General features: G+C 29.6%; 1 protein-coding gene across 12 annotated transcripts in view; it reads right to left on the bottom strand.

The window, feature by feature from the left end:
• Nucleotides 1-11,386: 11,386 nt before the first annotated feature.
• Nucleotides 11,387-19,565, bottom strand: part of LOC107444578 (amphiphysin) — a 69,685-nt gene continuing 61,506 nt past the window's right edge. For 3 of the 12 annotated variants that reach the window (XM_043041160.2, XM_043041162.2, XM_071187537.1), the window contains 14 exons: nucleotides 19,002-19,088; nucleotides 18,727-18,909; nucleotides 18,419-18,625; nucleotides 18,173-18,334; nucleotides 18,005-18,073; nucleotides 17,719-17,910; nucleotides 17,407-17,616; nucleotides 17,146-17,304; nucleotides 16,907-17,044; nucleotides 16,680-16,817; nucleotides 16,414-16,578; nucleotides 16,209-16,301; nucleotides 16,029-16,130; nucleotides 11,387-15,129 (listed from right to left, as the gene is read on the bottom strand). In XM_043041160.2, coding sequence (XP_042897094.1) covers nucleotides 15,055-15,129; nucleotides 16,029-16,130; nucleotides 16,209-16,301; nucleotides 16,414-16,578; nucleotides 16,680-16,817; nucleotides 16,907-17,044; nucleotides 17,146-17,304; nucleotides 17,407-17,616; nucleotides 17,719-17,910; nucleotides 18,005-18,073; nucleotides 18,173-18,334; nucleotides 18,419-18,625; nucleotides 18,727-18,909; nucleotides 19,002-19,088 — 1,980 coding nt within the window. In that variant the 3' untranslated portion in view covers nucleotides 11,387-15,054. The remainder of the gene's footprint in view (nucleotides 15,130-16,028; nucleotides 16,131-16,208; nucleotides 16,302-16,413; nucleotides 16,579-16,679; nucleotides 16,818-16,906; nucleotides 17,045-17,145; nucleotides 17,305-17,406; nucleotides 17,617-17,718; nucleotides 17,911-18,004; nucleotides 18,074-18,172; nucleotides 18,335-18,418; nucleotides 18,626-18,726; nucleotides 18,910-19,001; nucleotides 19,089-19,565) is intronic. The other 9 variants (XM_016058745.3, XM_043041161.2, XM_016058747.3 and 6 more) reach the window with 9 other exon arrangements.

Genomic DNA, 19,565 nt, shown 5'->3' with positions numbered 1-19,565 from the left:
ATGTTCTGGTTGGGTGGTCAACCAAACGCGAAACCCCCAGTGTTTAATCTCCAAGCAGGCTCGTACTCATTTTATCGATCGACTGAAGGGATGAAAAGCTTAAGGGGGGGGGGAAATAAATAACTGAAAAATATGTTTCTAAATATTTTCGAAATTTTAACATACCTTTAATGAACTTTAAAAAAAATATTATTGCAAAAAAATAGAACATGTAAAAAAATATCTTCATTTAACTAATAATATTTTCCAAGCTCGTTTAAATTTTTAATTGAACTAAATATCTGAGTGGAACAGAATAATTGCAATTTTGAATTTCCAAAATTATTATCCAATTATTTTCTATTAATTGAAATTTAATGTGCTAATTCTTGTTTAGATGTAATTAAAATTTTGTAAATTAGTAATATGTTATCAAAATATACTTTAAATGAAAATTTGCAACTAAGTTAAGTACTTGTAACAATTTATTTAACTAAATAAAATTAACATACAATAATTAGTTTGATAAAGGAATGCTTTTTAATCTTCCAAGTGTTGATCCCTTAAGCAAAATTGTACCAAAATTTATCTTCTAGGCTCGTTCCGCAGTGGACTGATCGTTAAGATCAGTCACAGCAGATCACCGAAGTCAAGCATCACTGGCTGCGGTCAGTGTGCGGGTGGGTGACCGCTTGGATCAGTCTGCGTAGGGACCGAGGGTGTGCGGTATTGGTCCTCGTTAAACTGTGCTACCGTAAAGTGCTCGACTTCGCGCGTAGGTCGTCGGGTTACTGAAGCGGGGGTGCCATCCCCTCCACAGAGGATCAAAATTGTGATGGCATGTCTTCGGATCATCCTCCGGGATGTTTTCCAGACCGTCGCCAATAGCCCATTGTGCAGCTCTAGTGCGACGTAAATTAACAACAGCAATCTTCTAGGCTCTATTTCCCAATTGAATAACACTGTGGCAGGAGAGAATGCTGGGACCAATCGGCAAAACTAATAGTATTACTTACTAAAAAAAACTTTATTGGCTTCAAAAATATACAGATAGAAATAAAAGTTGTCATGTTTCAAGTGTTCAAAAGTAGGCACCCATTCTAAAGACTTGCGAGACCTGAATGAGAAGAAACAAAAGTGATTTGAGACATAAAATGTAATTTTGCCAAAGAAAAATGGAAAGTAAAGGTGAGAAACAAAACTAGAAAGACCACAGTAGCCAAGAGTGAAACAAAAATAAAGGTTTAAAAATAGAACAAGGAGAACATTGTGGCTGAGAGGGGCAAATCAGGATAAAATGCATTTCCACTCGCTAAGGAGAGGTGGTGAGAAATTAATGTCATTTACTTGGGAATCAGCATTCATATGAATGAAACAAGATTCCAGGGCATCAAGATAAGCTGCTGTAACTAGGGTGGAAATAATTCTAGCATTGCCGAAATTTTATGAAGATTCTAACTATGTGCAGCAGTATTCTTGACAACAGACATGAGATATACAAAATATTGAAACACTTCCACACTAACTCATTTTTTCAGATTTCTCAAGAAATACTTGGTGCAGGAGTTTCCTTGTCTTTGCATTGTTTCAAAATTTCAAGGCTACAGAGTTGAACATTAGTAGTTGTAAACCCAAAAATTGGGTTGGCTGTTCAACAGCCGATATAAAAAGAAATACTTGGAGAATTATCTTATAATTTTAGAAGTGTTTAGGTCATGTGATTTATCATGCATATCAATAAAGTTTAAAGCTTTCAGAGGTACCAGCAATAAATTTAAAAGAGTTCTTTTGATCACCATATGCCAAAAAAATAGCAATAAGCTTGTAACTTTTATGAATTACTTTGTCATATGCAGTAACTGCACAAAGTTTCATAAATCTAGCTTATATATTTACAGAGATATAGACATTTATATAAAAAAAATTCTTTTGCCTTATGTTTTTTTACTACAGCTAGAAAATATTCAAGAAAGTTTTTGGAGTAAATTAAAAACAAAAATATCATTTTAGAATATGGAAATTTTTGTTAAAAAATTGGCAAGATTACATTTTGTTAAAAAATTGGCAAGATTACATTTTGTTAAAAAAATTTGCAAGATAACAGAGCATTTAAAGTAGTCTTTTCATACTGCGCATGCATGATACAAATATTTTTTTCATAAAAATATTTTTTTATGATTCATATGCGATAACTTATGAAAAAAGTCCAATTTGAATATCTATAAAATGTAAAAAGTTTCCATCAATTTTTTTAGTAGCTTTCGTATTTTTTTGAAGAACGCTCAAAATGATAAGGAGTTATCCACAAATGTTTTGTATCATGTATCAAAATTTAATAAAAAAGTATAATACCCTACAATGATTGCCCGGTTGACATAATGTAATGGTATAAAGAAATAAAACATACTTTAATAAGGAATGATCCAATATAATGCCGTTGTCATTTTTAATAAATATTGTTTAATAATACAAAGTAAAATTTGTGGAAATCCCTTACCATTTACAGCTTTTTTTCTAAACTGACAAAAACTTCTTGGAAAATTGCTAGAAATTTTTTAAATTTTCTAAGTATGCGAATGGGAAATTTTTTATTTGTTGCCAAATTAAAATTATGAAGTTGAAATTTTTTTAAATTTTTTCCGCTCATTTGTAGCATGAAAGGACTAATGCTCATATCTTGCTCAATTTTTAACAAATTCTAAAATTATATATTTTTTTATTAATTAAAAATTACTCTGAAAATTTTGTTTAAATCCTATTGAATATTTCTACTGTTACAGTAAGTAAAAAAATTAGTTTTTTATATAAATGTCTATATCTCCATAAATATTTAAGCTATTCTTACAAAATCTTGAGCAGTTATTGCATTTGATGACCAAAGTAATTAATACAAGTTGCAAGCTTAATTCTGAATTTTTCGGCATGAGGTGATCAAAAGCTTCTTTTCTTATTTGTTGATTGATATGAATGAAAAATTGCATGACCTAAACACTCCTAAAGTTATGAAATATTTCTCTAAGTATTTCTTGAGAAATATGAAAAAAATGAGTTAGTATAGAGGTATTTCCATATTTTTGCGACCTTGGCTAAAATTGAAAACAGCAGACAAGCCTAGCAACTCATCCTGATGCCTTGGAATCTTTTTTAATTCATATAAATACTGATTTTCTTATTAAAGACTTAGTTCATCCTCACATCTCCATAGTGTATGAAAATGCATTTTACCTAGATTTGCCCTTCCCCGTCACAGTGGTTTTTCTTGGGCTGTTTTTACCTCTTTATGCTTGTTTCACTCTCCGCTACTGTAATTTTTCTAGTTTTGTTTCTCACCTTTTTTTTTCCATTTATCGTTTGCAACTTTTCGGTCTGTTGAGCGAAATAAGTTGTCAGTAAGTTGGAACTTTTTTTTTTCTTCATATTAATTCCGTACTAAAAACAATTTTCATTCTACCCATACTTATGTAAAACAACGAAAAATTACCAAAATAAAAATATGCATCATACAAAATTCAATATTTTAAGGTATTGTTGTGGCATTAGATATCATTCTAGAGGGAAAATATTTTTCAAAAAAACAAATTTGCTCCACATTACTGTATATAATGTGATATTTTTAAGTATTTTATTTTCTTTATAATTTGTTGTTTTTATTAATGCACACACTTTAACGGAGTGAGTTGATTATTTATATTTTATGCATTTTTTTTATTATTTACTTTTTCACTAAGTGATAGCAAAATTTATGATGTTTCATATTTTAATTACGAAGACTTTACTGATCTTCAATTTCTTTATAAAAACTAACTTCTTTTACTCCGAAAGATTTTTTATTGAATATATTTCATAAACAAGGTTTGTACGCATTGAAGTGAAGAAATGTGTGTATAACTTTCAAAATAATTGTGCGCTAGTTATTTATTGTAGTTTCAATAAAGCACTAAAAATATGTGGTTTTTTTCTTTACTTTCTGTTACTACATAACTACTTCTCATGTTTGTTTAAGATTAGTCTTACTTTATTGTATTCACACAAGAAAAGAAAAAAGAGCAAATTGGTAATGCTTAAGTATAATCGCTAGCTGCGGGCGCCAGAACCCCCCTCCCAGTAATTGGGCAGTCAGGGTTCATTATTTTGAGAAAATATTTGTTTTGTTTTTCTCCTCTTCTTTCCCTTTTTTTTTACTTCGTGCAACTTATTATATTATATTATTAAATGAAAATTGTTTAAAAATAAAATTCACAAAAAATGCTCTACCAAAAAAAAAAAAAAAAAAGTGTTTAGAGAACTACAAGAATTGTCATTGTTACCCTTTCCTTCAATAAGCAATAAAATACTCTTTGCACCATTCTTTCTTAACTGATGAAGATTGATTCTAAAGCATCCCTTGACTTTTCGAAACACCCACAATACCTCATTAAAAAGATCCCCTCAGTTTACACTATGAGAAAATGTACTTTGCATTTTGAAATTTTCTTTATCATATTAATGGCCATGGACTTCTTTGTCATCTTTTAAAACAGTTTGGTATCTACAGAACCATCACTTGGTTGGCTATCTATTCATAAATTGTCTCAAACCTAGAATTTCTAGGAAAACAGATGCATTAAGTTTTTAGGGATTTAAGTAGATGAGACTCTTAATGATATTTTCTCATTTTTGGTGATTTTGTCTAGAGACTTTTCTGACATATAATCATTCTAAATCTTCCCTTACAAAGCACTTACAGTTCTATTCCTCCATAATTTAAATTGGCTATTTCCAGTTCAAAATTTTGATATAAATATTCTGTTTACTTTTATTTTGTTTAATTAATTGTCTTAACTTAAATTATTAGTTAAAACAATTTTCATTTATTTACTTTACATATTATTATTTTCTAAATAAATTGTGACATGAAGATCTTCAGTTCTTTATAATTGTTCTTATAAAGTTTATCTTTAGATTACAAGGACTCATTAAATAAATTTTTGTATTAAATTATTTAATACTACATCAATAATTGTTGTTTTAATAATATAGGATATTTAAAGGAATTATTTTGTGTACATTTTCAGAATTTAGTATTTTTCACAAATATTTTTTCTGAATTAAAAGTAAAAATTTTAATACAGCGAGAAGTCGCGTATCCGAAATCAGTGGGACTTCCCAGAGTCCGGATATTAGATTTTTCCGTACAATAGACCCCCAAGATAAACAAAGCTTAAAACGATTTAAATCTAAGAAGCAAAAAATAAACAAACATTATTTTTCGGGCAATAATGTTTTAGTATTAGAATGATATCTAATCGGTCGCCCCGCATATAAGGTCACTCTTCCGAAGTCCCGGCTCACTGAATAGGAATTCTATGTAACAGTTTATTGGATATATGGTCAAGTTTTAAAAATCGCCATCGCCTATAAGGTCATTTTTATCTGAGGCGAGGGAAGCTCTTTTTTAACAAAAGCCTATTTAACTTCTATACAAGGCAATTACTCCTCTCGAGTTCTAGGAAAAAGTTGCAGCCAACGAACAAGCTACAATTTCTGAAATTGTTTCACAAGTTGTGGACAGTGAGGACAATGACAGTGGTCCTGAGACTGTAGCTGTAACCCAAGTGGAAGTCTTCAATGCAATAAATGTCAGAGGAAATTTTTTAAAAACCATGAGGGAGCCGAGGAACATTTTGAAAAGTTACGAAATCTGTTAAACATTGTTAGAAAAATGAGACCAAAATCGAGACAGACCTGCATAAATGATTATTTTAAATAAGGTAAGATGCAATGAATGTATGTACACTTTGAGGAAATTTGTAAACAGCTTCATTTTAAATTAAATTTTTTTTTTAAATCTAACTTTCTTTACTAATTCTGTTAAAATTTATTGACTTAAATATTTAATTCATGGCTGATCGTTTCCGTTCGTATTACCATTTAAAAAAAATCCTGATGTGTACTATTTAAATGCTTAATTACGAACTGCTAATGAATCGGTTAAAAGGTCACCCCGCTTATAAAGTCACTTTTGCAATGTCCCTTAGGGTGACCTTATATCAGGGTCTGACTGTATTAGAAAAATATGAATTATTGCTTAAAATGTAGAAAACGAAAAAAAAAAAATTTAGTTATGAAAATATTAATTGCTCTCTCCTCCATTTTGAAATAGAATGATTCAAGCAAGAAGGGGAAATTCCTGTCATTCATTAAGGTGGGTAGGTAGAGGAGAAGAATTCATTTCCTCCTTATTTGTCATTCAAGTTGAGGGCGGGGCAGTGACAAATTCTTATTTCACTCCCATCATTGGCTATCAATCAAGCATAAAGGCACAGCATGCTGATTGGGTTCCCCTCCACGTTAACCCTTTTTCACAGTATTTCTTCTTTCCCTAACACTCTAATAAAAAGGTTCCAGGAAATGCCACTTTTACTAGCCAACTGCATATGAAAGAAGGGGGGAGGACTTTACTTCTCTTCCCTTCTGTGTCAAAGGACTTTTTTTTAAGAGAGGGGAAGATGAAGAGATGTTTATTTTGATTGCTAAAAAGTGTCCGGTAAATCGACCCTTTCGGAAAAGGACGTTACACTGTACTGAAACTATAAATACTGCTGAAAAAGATAGAAAATTAGAGTCTTTTTTTTATTTTTTTGTGTAAATTTATTACCAAAATGGTCCATGTGATCTAAGAAAACTGAAATATCTCATCTTGTCTCTTTCTTTTCTTATAAATAATAAAAATGTAAATATGTTAAATAAAATACGCATAAAAATTATTCCGACCACCATTTTTATTTCTTCAAGATATGAATACTAGTTGTCAATCAATTGTATAATTTAATCAATGTAAGATAGATACTCTAATATTTTTTTAATGTATCTTTCATCTCAGAAATCCAAACTGATAGTAAAAAAGTTTTTTTTTTTGTTTAGCAAACGTTTTATGGTTTTTTCTTACCTTTCTGTAAAAGTTCAACTACAATTTAAAATGTTAAAAAATATATGTTCCACGAAATTGATCTTATTCATCATTGTTTTGTCACATAGGATTACATGACATTAGACGTAGAGGTTGGGCAGCTCCAAAGAGCAGGACATATCGACCAGAGGTCTATTGTACCCAAACCCTAAATCATGATTAACAAAAACTTTATAGCTGAAACAAAGTTCAGTAAACACCTGACAGGAATATCTTGTAATTCTAAGGCTTTAATGCAATGTTGCCCTAAATGCTCATATCTTTGAATAGAATAGACTTTACAATTGCAAACTATATCTCGTGAAGTCTCTTCCTCAAGAAGACAAAAAGAATCGGATTCAATACCCTTTATGTATAGGTGTCTCCTGAGGGTACAGTGTCTTGTGAGAAGACCAATGATCTTCTTCAAACTGTTCTTGTTTAGCTTAAGAAGCTCTTTATGACACATACTTGGACAGTCATGATTTCTCTGACCATCCGAGTTGTGTTGGGCAATAGAGCCATAGGATGCCATAGAGCTTGAATGTAGATGCCCTGAATAATGTGGGAGAGATTCCCAAAGCTGGTTCAGGGCCCCAGAAAATCACACTGGAGTCTCACTCTTGCTGCTTGGTCAGCCACCTTGTTAGGAGTAGAGGGGTCACAGAGAGCCGAGAAGCACTCACACACTAGTGAAGAGGTGAATTTACTACTTGATAGTGATAGAAAAGCAGTCTGACTGTCAGAACAGATGTGGATAGGTATTATTAGATAACCCCTGACTAAGCATATACTGCAGCACAAGATGATAGCATAGACCTCAACCAGAAAAATAGTGGCATAAGTACCTAAAGGAAAGTGGAGTTTGGTCACTATCATTGGAGCAGCCCTTGATTTAAGACCTAGCCTTGATCCATCGGTGTACCATACCAGATAGTTGCCTTTAAGCTACCGAGGAGAATTAAGTCATTCATATTCAGTAGAAAGTATTCAGTAGATCTTGAAGGGCTTATGAAAATCCTACCTTAGTGACATAATCACTAGGCATAATAAAAGGAATATCTGATACCTGCGAAACAAGATAATCCCAGGACAAGTGCTTAGATTATTCCTTCCATAAACCAAGGCACATAAGACGCTTAATACCTGCTTGAGCTTCCGCTTTAATGCGTAGATTCAACGGGAGAAGCCCAAGCTCTTGAGAACAGCTGTGGGAGTGGCCATAAGACAGCCTGACAATAGCGCCATATGTGATAATAGGACTAATAATCATTGAGTAATTCCAGCAAACTATCTTGAGGCATAATCCCCAGGTTTTACCCTTAGCATTTCTACAAGACCAGAATATCTTCTTGGCCCTGCAGACACAGTATTCTGAATGTTGACCACAGTTAAGTTTGGAGAAACTTTACTTTGGGTGGTTGATACTATGGAATCCGATATCAGAGTTAATGGCTGGCAATCCAGGTCAAAAATTAAGTAGGCCTGAAGAAATCTTCTGCAGAAGTCCTTAGATCACCCTAACCTGTTATACCAAATGTGATGTTGAAATCATATATGAATCCTTGAATTGATAATTTCTTTGATAGTCATGCTAATGAACACCTGTTTATGTTCTTTTTTATTTAACCAAAATATTTATAATTTTTGCATTTGATTTAAATCAACACCCATTCATTTTAAAGAAAAATGATTTTTGAATCTGAATTTTCAACAAATAAAATTACCGCATTCTATTTTGTTTGATAAATTTTATTTGAATTAATGTTGAAATTATTTCAGTATTTATTAAAATAAAAATGATTGAAGTTTTACTTAACAATTACGATCCACAACATTGATATCTATCTAATAAAATTATCAGGATTTTGTAACAGATACCAAGAAATTGTTATTGGCTTAATAGATGAAAATTTGGAAACCAAGAGTATTTACGATATAGCTTTGTGTATAACCATTCATACCGTTGTTTTAACCCTTAACAAGCAAAACATTTTCTGCTATTTTATTTGCTCATGATTTAGTGGTTCAAAAGGATAAAGTGGTGGTTTAAATCAATTTTTCTTTTTCCAGATATTAAGTAGTACTTATTAGTTTCTCTGGAGAAAAGAAAATTGTTGCTGTTGGCTAACTTTAAAGCCCTAGATTGCTTAGTAAAGAAAGCTGCCATTTTTTAGATTGGTTTTATATATATACACGTTATCGAGATTGACCTAAATCAAGAGAAAGTCAGCTTTCACCAGTGAATGTCAACAATCACATAGCTGATTTGATATTTATTAAGTGATGCTATATTTATTCGATATTTTAATATCTGCTGAGGATAGATTAGGAGAAACATTAGTGTTCGGAGTACTGGTTAAATACATACAGGGCAGTGGCACTAGATCTTAAAAAATATTGGTGTAGGGCATACTGGGCAGTGGCACTTCACTAGACCTAATATAGATTTCGGACATTAACCAAAGCATCATTAGTGGAGATCGACAACCAATTTCGGTCATTTGTAGTAACATATATATATATATCTTCCTTTAATTATTCTAGAATATTCAAACTGGGTCCGGTATTATATTATAATTTACTATACCGCATACCAAAGAAATAATTATAGACAAATAAGGAGGCCTACAATGTGGCACAATATTTAACTTCACTAGAAAATGAAGATATGTTGCCGATATTCTGTATATATCAATTTATAGCCTCCCTTAATATTAACGAATAATTTTCAAACTTTTTCAGGTATATTATAATCTACTATACTAACATATCAAAGGAAATACTTAGACAAATTAGGAGACCCACAATGTGGCACAATATTTAACTATGTATGTCTATATTTTTAAGGGCTTATAATAACGTTAAAAATGGAGAAATTGTTGCTCATATACTGCATATATAAATATGGCCCTAGCATCCACTAATATCAGCCTATAATTTACAATCTCAGTTAGGTATTAGATTAAAAGATAATATATTACCAAAACAAAACATTGGCCCAATAGAGTTCCATTGAAAAAAATTACAAACTCAAAAAGCTTGTTATAATTCCGCTAGACAAATTTGACCGGTAGGGTTAAGTGATATTATATATACAGTAGTATTCCAATCCTACATAAGAAACATTGATCCTCAGTTATGCCTATTAACCTTCTCAATTTTGAGCTTAATACTTTCTTTGATTTCAATTTTCACCAATACCATTTCTCTATCTACAATGCTACTAATATCCCAGTCTGTCTCACCAAAAGCTTTCTGGGCTTCTCAATACGTGGCCTCTCTTATTTCTATATTTTCTTCCTAATTCGCAACTGCTTTTGCTCTACACATATTAGGCAGCACTTTATCAAACTATTTTACGGTAAAAAATTTTTCGAGTCTCATACATTTTTGGACTTCATTGGCATTGTTTGGCATAATGCCAAGTCTAAGCCTTATATGTAAATGCACATTTAATGTTGCTATTAAAATATTCTGATTTTTGAACAGTGAAACATTTTTGGTTTTTCAAAACTTCATTGACATAGAAAACATCACCCATGCTTCATTTCATTGATATATTTGAAAATTAAAAAAAAATATAGCTGAAATGTTAAAAAAAAAAAAAAGGGTTTAACATGTTGAAAATTATTTATTAAGTGCAAAGTCTTAAATTCCTTAAGCATTCATTAAAAACATCAATAAACCAAGGGTCAGACTCAAGTAGTAGAAGTCCATATTTAATATTCAAAAAATAAAATGATTAAGTCAAGACAATAAAATATTTATTCAAAATATAACGAACAATAAAATGGGATAGAGCTTATTAAAAAAATATCTTTTGAAACAATTTTACCATGGGATTTTATTACTTCACAAGTAGTGAAACTACTGTAGTTGCTAACTATTCCTGGCAACTATTTTTGGCGTTAGTTTAGTAAAGAAACATGACTGTAAAGCAGCCAATTTTTCAAAACCTTCCTAAACTCGTCAATAGAGGCGATGAAAATGTCTCTGTGCTAGCTCATGTAAGCATGAATAAATATTTCTTAATTATTCCCTTATATTTAATGTGATCCAATTTCTTTTTCAAAACTATTATGAACAACGGCGTAAATTAAACTCCCCAGCATAGTTCCTCTCCTTAAAGTAGTGACTACAATTCTACAGTAGTTTGAATTCACTACATTTAAGAAAAGTAGCTGTAGTAAACTACAAAAATAATGTAGTATTTTCTGACCACTGAAACATTACACAGCTTTATAAGTTTGGAAGAATTAAATACTGAAAAAAAAAATTGTAAAAACTCATTTACGAAAAATATATAAAGTGGCATTTTTATACAATGATTTGCAGTGTTAAAATGTTATTTTATTACGTTTTATATTATCATAATAAATTTGTTATTTTTTTCAAAAACTTGAAGGTTAAAAAAAGCGAATATATTTTTTATAGTTCTGGGATTTATGCTAAATAATATTGAAGAATACATCACAATAATTTTAAACATATTTTATTTATTTAGCTGCACAAAAACTACAAATCAAAGAGTAAATAGCTATATGTTTAAAACTCTAAAACTGACAATAGCTCTTAAATTAACCAACAAATGCATGTGTCATTGCAATAATGACTTATGACTGTTATAACAGCTAAATATATATAATAAATTATAGAAATGACAGACTTTATCAAACCTTTAAGTATTGAAACTTATTTTTAATCACAAAATAAATATTTTAGAAAACTATTTTTTTCGTTATCATTTTTAACTACAAGCTGAATGAATAGTAATTGAATGAATGAATAGTACCAAAACATAATTGATAATTGAAAAAATTAAATAATATAAGAATGTGACATTAATAATGCAATGTTTACTGATTTTCAAGCATAGTACCATAAAATGAAATTAAAATAAAGCTTTTAGGTGATATTATTACAATAACAGAACAATATTTAGCTGCATAAAAAGACTACAAATAAAAAAAAATAGCTTAATGTTTAAAACTCTAAAAATGACAATAGCTCTTCAATTAATACAATACAATAATTTATAAATTTTTTTTTTAAATTATGATTTATAAATATAAATAGTTATGACAGCTAAATAAATAAAAAATTATGGAACTTACTAACTCTTAAAACATTTGAAACACAAATCAAATTTTTAATCTATCGTTAAGTAAAAATGAATTCTTTCAATGTTATAACCACTAACTGAATAAATCGAAAATAACACTAAAATACAATATTTTAGTATTTGCAAATGGATGAACATTGCATTGAACAATACAATTAACTTAACAAGATTTAAAAATATGACTATCAGTTAAATAAATATGATGTAAACTATTTCCTCTCCTGATAAAAATACATGAAATAGTTCATGCAAGAATGAAGAAAAAGAGGATCTCGGTCCATATATATATATAAATAAAAAAGTACAATCAAGATGCACGAGAGCATATAAATATTTCAGGAATGTTAAAACAAAATGAACAGATTTAAACATAGGCAACAGGCATTTAAGAAAATATTTTTAAAAAAGTGAATGCAGTACTTTTTAATTTATATCTTGAGACCTTTATTCTATGAGGTATTTAATAAAGTAGATATTGTATCAAAATGTCATTTTTTGTAACAAAGAAATATTAGAGAAAAATTTGGCTTCATAGTTCATTCTAACATGTTTAATTTTATTCTTATATTCATGAATTGAAAATAAGGCATTAAAATAATTTTTAAGAAATAATGATAAAGCTTGACCAGGGAAAAAAATATAGAATCTTTAAGGAACAAGAGAATATTTTGTTATACAATAACAAAAAAAGCATATCCAGGTTAAAATTAATTGTTATTAAAATAACTATTCACTATATATTTTCAAAAAGTACAATGATATTTATGCAAATGATAGTATATAATGATGTTTATGTTCATGAAAAGGCAGTCTCAATTAAAAAAAATATATTTTTACAAAGTTCTACTGACTAATGAAAACAACAAAACTGCTTTAAGAAATTACATCACAATCATCTATAAGGCACTCTTTTACGTAAAATACATTAATAAAATGTATAGAAAAATATAATTATTTCGTCGAAGCCTAAAAAATAATATAGATATAATCAACACAAATTTAAGAGTTTTAAAAGAGAAGAAAAGAAAAAAATTAATGACACAATATGTTGAATAAATAAAAATTAAAATATTTTTAGGAAAGTAGAAACATTAAGAAATACTACAAATAAAGTAAATGAATGAAACACTGAAGAAGTTAATGATAATAGAAATATGAAAGTAATAATGCACACTATATTTCACAATTTATGAGTAGGTTTATGACAGGACAAACAAGAGGTCAATAACTGTAGAAACACAGAACATTTAAAAAAAATTATATTCCTTAGCTTTGAAATAAAAAAATTAAATTGCTATTGGAATAGCAATTAATTATGAACCCCCAACAAAGAGTGTTCACAAGCAACTGATAGCTACATTAATTAACAACATTAAGTAGAAAATGTGCAAATAAAAATTTTACGACAAAATTTCTCTAATTGTAGATATACTTTACTTTATTCGGGTAAATGAGACAAGAAAATTTAAGATGCCATGTTCTAATAGTTAAAATAGCATTTTTCTTCAATTAAATCGATATGATGGTGAAGTAAATTTTGATGCAGGTTAGGAATAAAAGTATTTGGCATTGTACATATATTTTGGGGAAAAAACAACAGCAACAATCACCAATAACTAGATCAGGGATCCCACAAGTTCTCAGAAATTTCAAAGATCTGCAGGAACTCTGTACTGGTTTACAGACAACTGCAGGTAATTGCCATACTAAGAATACAATACAGTATCACCATATTAAGAATAATGAGGCAAATATTTTTCCTAGATGTGGCAATGAAAAACATAGTATACGATAAGTAGCAGTTTACTTTCAGCATATTAGAAGCTTGCTTCAAAATTTTGAAATATAATTTTTTAATCCAAAACAACAAAAAAAAAAGAAAATAATGGAAAGGAATGGCTCTTTAAAATATCACAATTCACATTTGTAAAGATACATACTCCTCGAAAGAAATACTTTGCAAATTCAAATGCATGAGGTAAAGTTGGCTGGAAATAACCCTTTCTTTCCATTAAAAATCCCTATCAACCACATAGCTGCCAACATGGATAGGAAAAAATCCAGTAGATTTTAAGAAGTAATTTAAATTTCATGATAATTGTTACAAAATTACTAAATATTTCACACATAGGGAATTTCATAGTCATCAAAAAAGAAAAACTGCAATATTTTCCAGTTATGATGACATTAAATGATCCTAAAATGTTATATATTATATTTATTTATAATTTTGAACAGTAATAGGCCTTTCATTCATTGAAGATAGTTAACTGAATTTTATAAATGAGCCTTGCTTTATGTATCAGTGACACTTACTTAAATATTCAAGCAAGCAATAATCTGCACAAAAATTCTACTTCAATAGGGATTTTTTAAGGACACTTACTCAATTTTAGGGAATTTACTAAAATATACAAAATTTAAGTGAAATTTTATGAAACCAATAGACCAGGAGAAACCGGCAAAACCCTGTAGTCTACTGGAAAATCCAGTAGAATTGGCAGCTATGTATAAATAATCATAAATTAATTCAGTAGAAAATTTAGGATGCCATGTTCTTATAGCTAAAATAGCATTTTTACTTCAAATAAATTGATATGATGGTGAAGTAAATTTTAATTCAGGATAGGAATAAAAAAATTTGGCATTGTACATTTATTTCAGGGAAAAAATAACAACAAACGCCAAAAACTAGATCAGGGATCCCACAAGTTCTCAGAAATTTCTAAGATCTGCAGGAACTGTGCACCGGTTTACATACAACTGTAGGTAATTAGGCCAATATTGCCATATTAAGAATAATGAGGCAAATATTTTTCCTACATTTGGCAATGAAAAAACATAGTATACGATAAGTAGCAGCTTCCTTTCAGCATATTAGAAGTTTGCTACAAAATTTTGAAATAAATAATTTTTTAATTCAGAACAAAAGAAAAATAAAGAAAAGGAATGGCTCTTCAAAATATCACAATTCACATTTGTAAAGATATTACAAACTTCTCGAAAGAAATGCTTTGCAAATTCAAATGCGTGAGGTAAAGTTGGCTGGAAATAACCCTTTCTTTCCATTAAAAATCCCCATCAACCATCCATCTTCCTATAAATAATCATAAAAAATTAAATTTTCTTCAAAATTATAAAACAGTTTCAATGCGATTTCAATATAAATAAAGAGTCTAGTTAGTATTTTAAGTCTAGAATAAATAATATTCACAAGTAAAAATATTCTAAATGTTAATTATTCACAGCTTTATTTTCTATTAAAGTACTAATTAGTGTATGGGTAGAATACATTAATGTATGGACAGAGCAAAATGTCTAGCTGCTATGTCTATGCATAGTTTTTAGATATCAGGCATTAGAAATTAATATTTTATCAGTGTACAGTGCACCAAAAAAGGACCACCCTTAATAACTTTTGATCTAATATCAGATCTTCACGTTATAAGAGTCATTCCTAATGGTATGAGGGGGTGCTTTCAAATATGCTAATTAATCATTGCAGACGATATTTAAAGTTATGAAATCAGACTAAAAAAAATGCACTTCGTCAAAATAAACATGGATTTCAGATCCTAATGGTCCCCATAGTTTGACGATCAGGAGAGTGGTTCACTGTTTGAATCCCTTAAAATTAATTTTACTTTTTGCGTATTTCGCCATATCTCGCAAACTTTTTAAACAATTTGGATATAAGCTCAGTTAATTTTGGTGAGATCACACAATGTCCCATTGAATAACAATTTCTTAAAATGAATTGATAAATTTCAAGAATAATACTAATATTTAAAATCATTTACTAATCCTATAATAAATAATTATTCTTAAAATTAAATAATTGTTTTAATATTTCAACTGATTTCTGGATAATCGAGCTTTCACTACAGTGTAAACATTTTAATTATTTTCCTAATTTAAAATTTTTGTATTTTTAAGAAGTTACTTTGAGAGCTTGTTATTTAGACATGTTAAAATTTGAATAATAAAATGTCATACTTGCTCTTCAGGATCATCATAAGCCACAACATCAATAACATCTCCCACATTGAAAGATAACTCATCAACATCTTCAGCCGTATACTTATAAGTTCCTTTAACCTAAAGTAAATATATAAATACTATTGAATATCAGATTTTACATAATACCTTTTTGTTATAAGTCAAGACTTTACTTACTCTATAAAGAACATTGTCAGATGTGGGGGAATCTAATGCTATTTTATAAATAGTCTTTAATTTATTTTCAGGCACAGGATCTGACTTTTCATCCTGCAAGTTAAACAAAAACAAACTTTAATGTAAAACATCTAACAAATTTCTTTTCTAAAAGAAAAGTTAAGTCACTTTTAGAGCAGTTAAATAAAATAAAAAATTATAATACCCCATAAGGAACATTGTCAGGACAAGAGGTATCAACAGAAGCAGGAAAATCTAGAGAGGTAGTGCTATCTACAGAGCAAGGGTAATCTAGAAGGGAAGGGCTATCTACTCCCGCGTTATAAATACTCCTTAATTTATATTCAGGCTTAGGACTAGATTTTTCCTCCTATAAGTTAAAAATTAAAAGACATTAGTTTATAAATATCTAATAAATTTCTCTTTTTTTTAAAAGAAAACTTAGCTGATTTTACTGAAATATTATAATACCCCATCAAGAGCTTTATCAGGACTAGAAGCCTCTACAGAGTCAGAGCAAGCAAAAGCATTAGCACTATCTAACATTTTATTGAGAGTCATTAATTGTAACTCTCCTGTGTTCCTCTTAGTAGGAACAGTATTCTTGCCCTATAAATTAAAAGATATTAGTTTATAAATATCTAATAAATTTCTTATTTAAGGACAACTTAACTGATTTTACTGAAATATTATAATACCCCATCAAGAACTTTATCAGGACTAGAAGCCTCTACAGAGCCAGAGCAAGCAAAAGCATTAGCACTATCTAGCATTTTATTGAGAGTCATTAAATGTAATTCTCCTGCGTTCCTCTTAGTAGGAACAGTATTCTTGCCCTATAAGTTAAAAATGAAGAGGAAACAAATTAGTTTATAAATATCTAACAAATTGCTTTTCTAAAGTAAATTTAGCTAATTTTACAGAAATATTATTATACCCCAAAAACATTATCAGAACTAGAAGCAGAGGTAGTTAAGGATGTTGTACTATCTACAGCCGATTCTATAGAGTAAGTATGGCAAGAGGAAGGACTATCTTCCACTTTGTCATGAGACACTAATAGAGGTTTAGGCTCAAGCGGAACAATCTTTTCTGTCTATAAGTTAAAAAATTAAGAGAACAGAAATTAGTTAATAAACATCTAGCAAGTTTCTTTTCTTAAGTAAATTTAATACATTTTACTGAAACATTATTATACCCCAAAAAAATCACTTTCAGGATTAGAGTCAGAAGTAGTTAAAGATGTTGCACTATCAGGATAAGAGTCAGAAGTAGTTAAAGATGTTGCACTATCTACAGCGGATTCTATGGTGTAAGTACGGCAAGAGGAAGGACTATCTTCCATTTTTTCAAGCGACTCTAATTGTTCTGTTTCTCGGCTAACTTTAGAAGGAAAACTTTTGTCACCCTATAAGTTAAAAATTAAAAGGAAAGAAATTAGTTTATAAATACCGAGCGAAATTCTTCTATAAAAGCAAATTTAGCTGATTATACTAAAATAAAATAATACCCCAGAAATGACATTATCAGGACTAGAAGAGAGTATAGAGGTAATGGAGGCTAAAGCAGTAGAACTATCTACAGGAGAATCCATAGACAAACGAGAGGAAGGACTATCTTGCATTTTAAAAAGATCTATAAAGCGATTGCGATTAAGGAATTTAAATTTTCTTGGGCTTCTTTTAGCAACAGTATTTCCACCCTGCAAATTAAAAATAAAGAGGGCAAAAATTAGTTGAAACAATTTACTATCCTAAAAGTAAATTTAGCCGATTTAACTAATATAAAAATAATACCGCAGTCTCAGGGCTATCTTCTCTTTTATAAAGAGTCACTAACATTGGTCTAGGCTCAATATTTTCATTCTATAAGATAAAATATCAAGAGAACAGAAATTAGTTTATAAAAATCTAACAAATTTGTTTTCTTAAGTAAATTTAGTAAATTTTACTGAAACATTATACCACATAAAAATCACTATCAGGATTAGAGTCAGAGGAAGTTAAAGATGTTGCGCTATCTACAGCGGAATCTATAGTGCAAGTACGGCACCAGGAAGGGCTATCTTCCTTTTTAGAAAGAGTCACTAATAGAGGTTTAGGCTCAAACGGAACAATATTTTCTTTCTATAAGTTAAAAGAACAGAAATTAGTTTAAAACATTTAACAAATTTCTTTTCTTAAGTATATTTTACTGAAACATTATTATACCCCATAAAAATCACTATCAGGATTAGAGTCAGAGGTAGTTAAAGATGTTGCACTAGGATTAGAGTCAGAAGTAGTTAAAGATGTTGCACTATCTACTGCGGATTCTATAGTGTAAGTACGGCAAGAGGAAGGACTATCTTCCATTTTGTCAAGAGACGCTAATTGTTCTGTTTCTTGGTTAACTTTAGGAGGGAAAACTTTGTCATCCTATAAGTTGAAATTAAAAGGAAAGAAATTAGTTTATAAATATCTAGCAAATTTCTTTACTAAAAGTAAATTCAGCTGATTGTACAAAAATGAAATAATACCGCATAAAGAACATTATCAGGACTAGAAGCATCTACAAAGGCAGAGCAAGCTAAAGCAGTAGCACCATCGACAGAGGAATCTAAAGAATAAGTTCGGCAAGAGGAAGGACTATCTTCTATTTTATTAAGAATCACTAATTGTTTTGTTCCACTGTTGCTCTTAAAAGGAACATTATTTTCACCCTATAAGTTAAAAATTAAGAGGCAATAATTAGTTTAAACAATTTGCTTTCTTAAAAGTAATTTAGCCTATTTAACTAATATAAAAATAATACCATATAAAGAGCATTGTCAGTACTATCTTCCTGTTTATAAAAAGTCACTAATTGTGGTTTAGGCTTAAGCGGAACAATTTTTTCTTTCTATAAGTTCAAAAAATAAAAAAACAGAAATCAGTTAATAAATATCTAAAAAAATTCTTTTCTAAAGTAAGTTTTTACTGAAACATTATATCATATAAAAAACACTTTAAAGATTAGAGACAAAGGTAGTTAAAGATGTTGCACTAGCTATAGCGGATACTATAGTGTAAGCATCACAAGAGGAAGGACTATCTTTCATTTTGTGAAGAGACACTAATTGTCCTGTTTCTTGGCTAACTTAAGAAGGAAAAACTTTGTCATCCTATAATTTAAAAATTAAAAAGAAATTGTATAATTATCTAGCAAATTCCTTTTGGAAAAGTAAATTTAGTTGATTGTATTAAAATAAAATAATACCCCCATAAAGAGCATTATCAAGACTAGAAGTATCTACAAAGGCAGAGCAAGCTAAAGCAGTAGCACCATTGACAGAAGAATCTACAGAATAAGTCAGGCAAGAGGAAGGACTATCTTCTA

Source organism: Parasteatoda tepidariorum, chromosome X1, assembly GCF_043381705.1.
Source record: "Parasteatoda tepidariorum isolate YZ-2023 chromosome X1, CAS_Ptep_4.0, whole genome shotgun sequence".
Taxonomy (NCBI): Eukaryota; Metazoa; Arthropoda; class Arachnida; order Araneae; family Theridiidae; genus Parasteatoda; species Parasteatoda tepidariorum.
The sequence above is the reverse complement of the archived record's forward strand: the minus strand, read 5'-3'. Positions and strand labels throughout refer to the sequence as shown.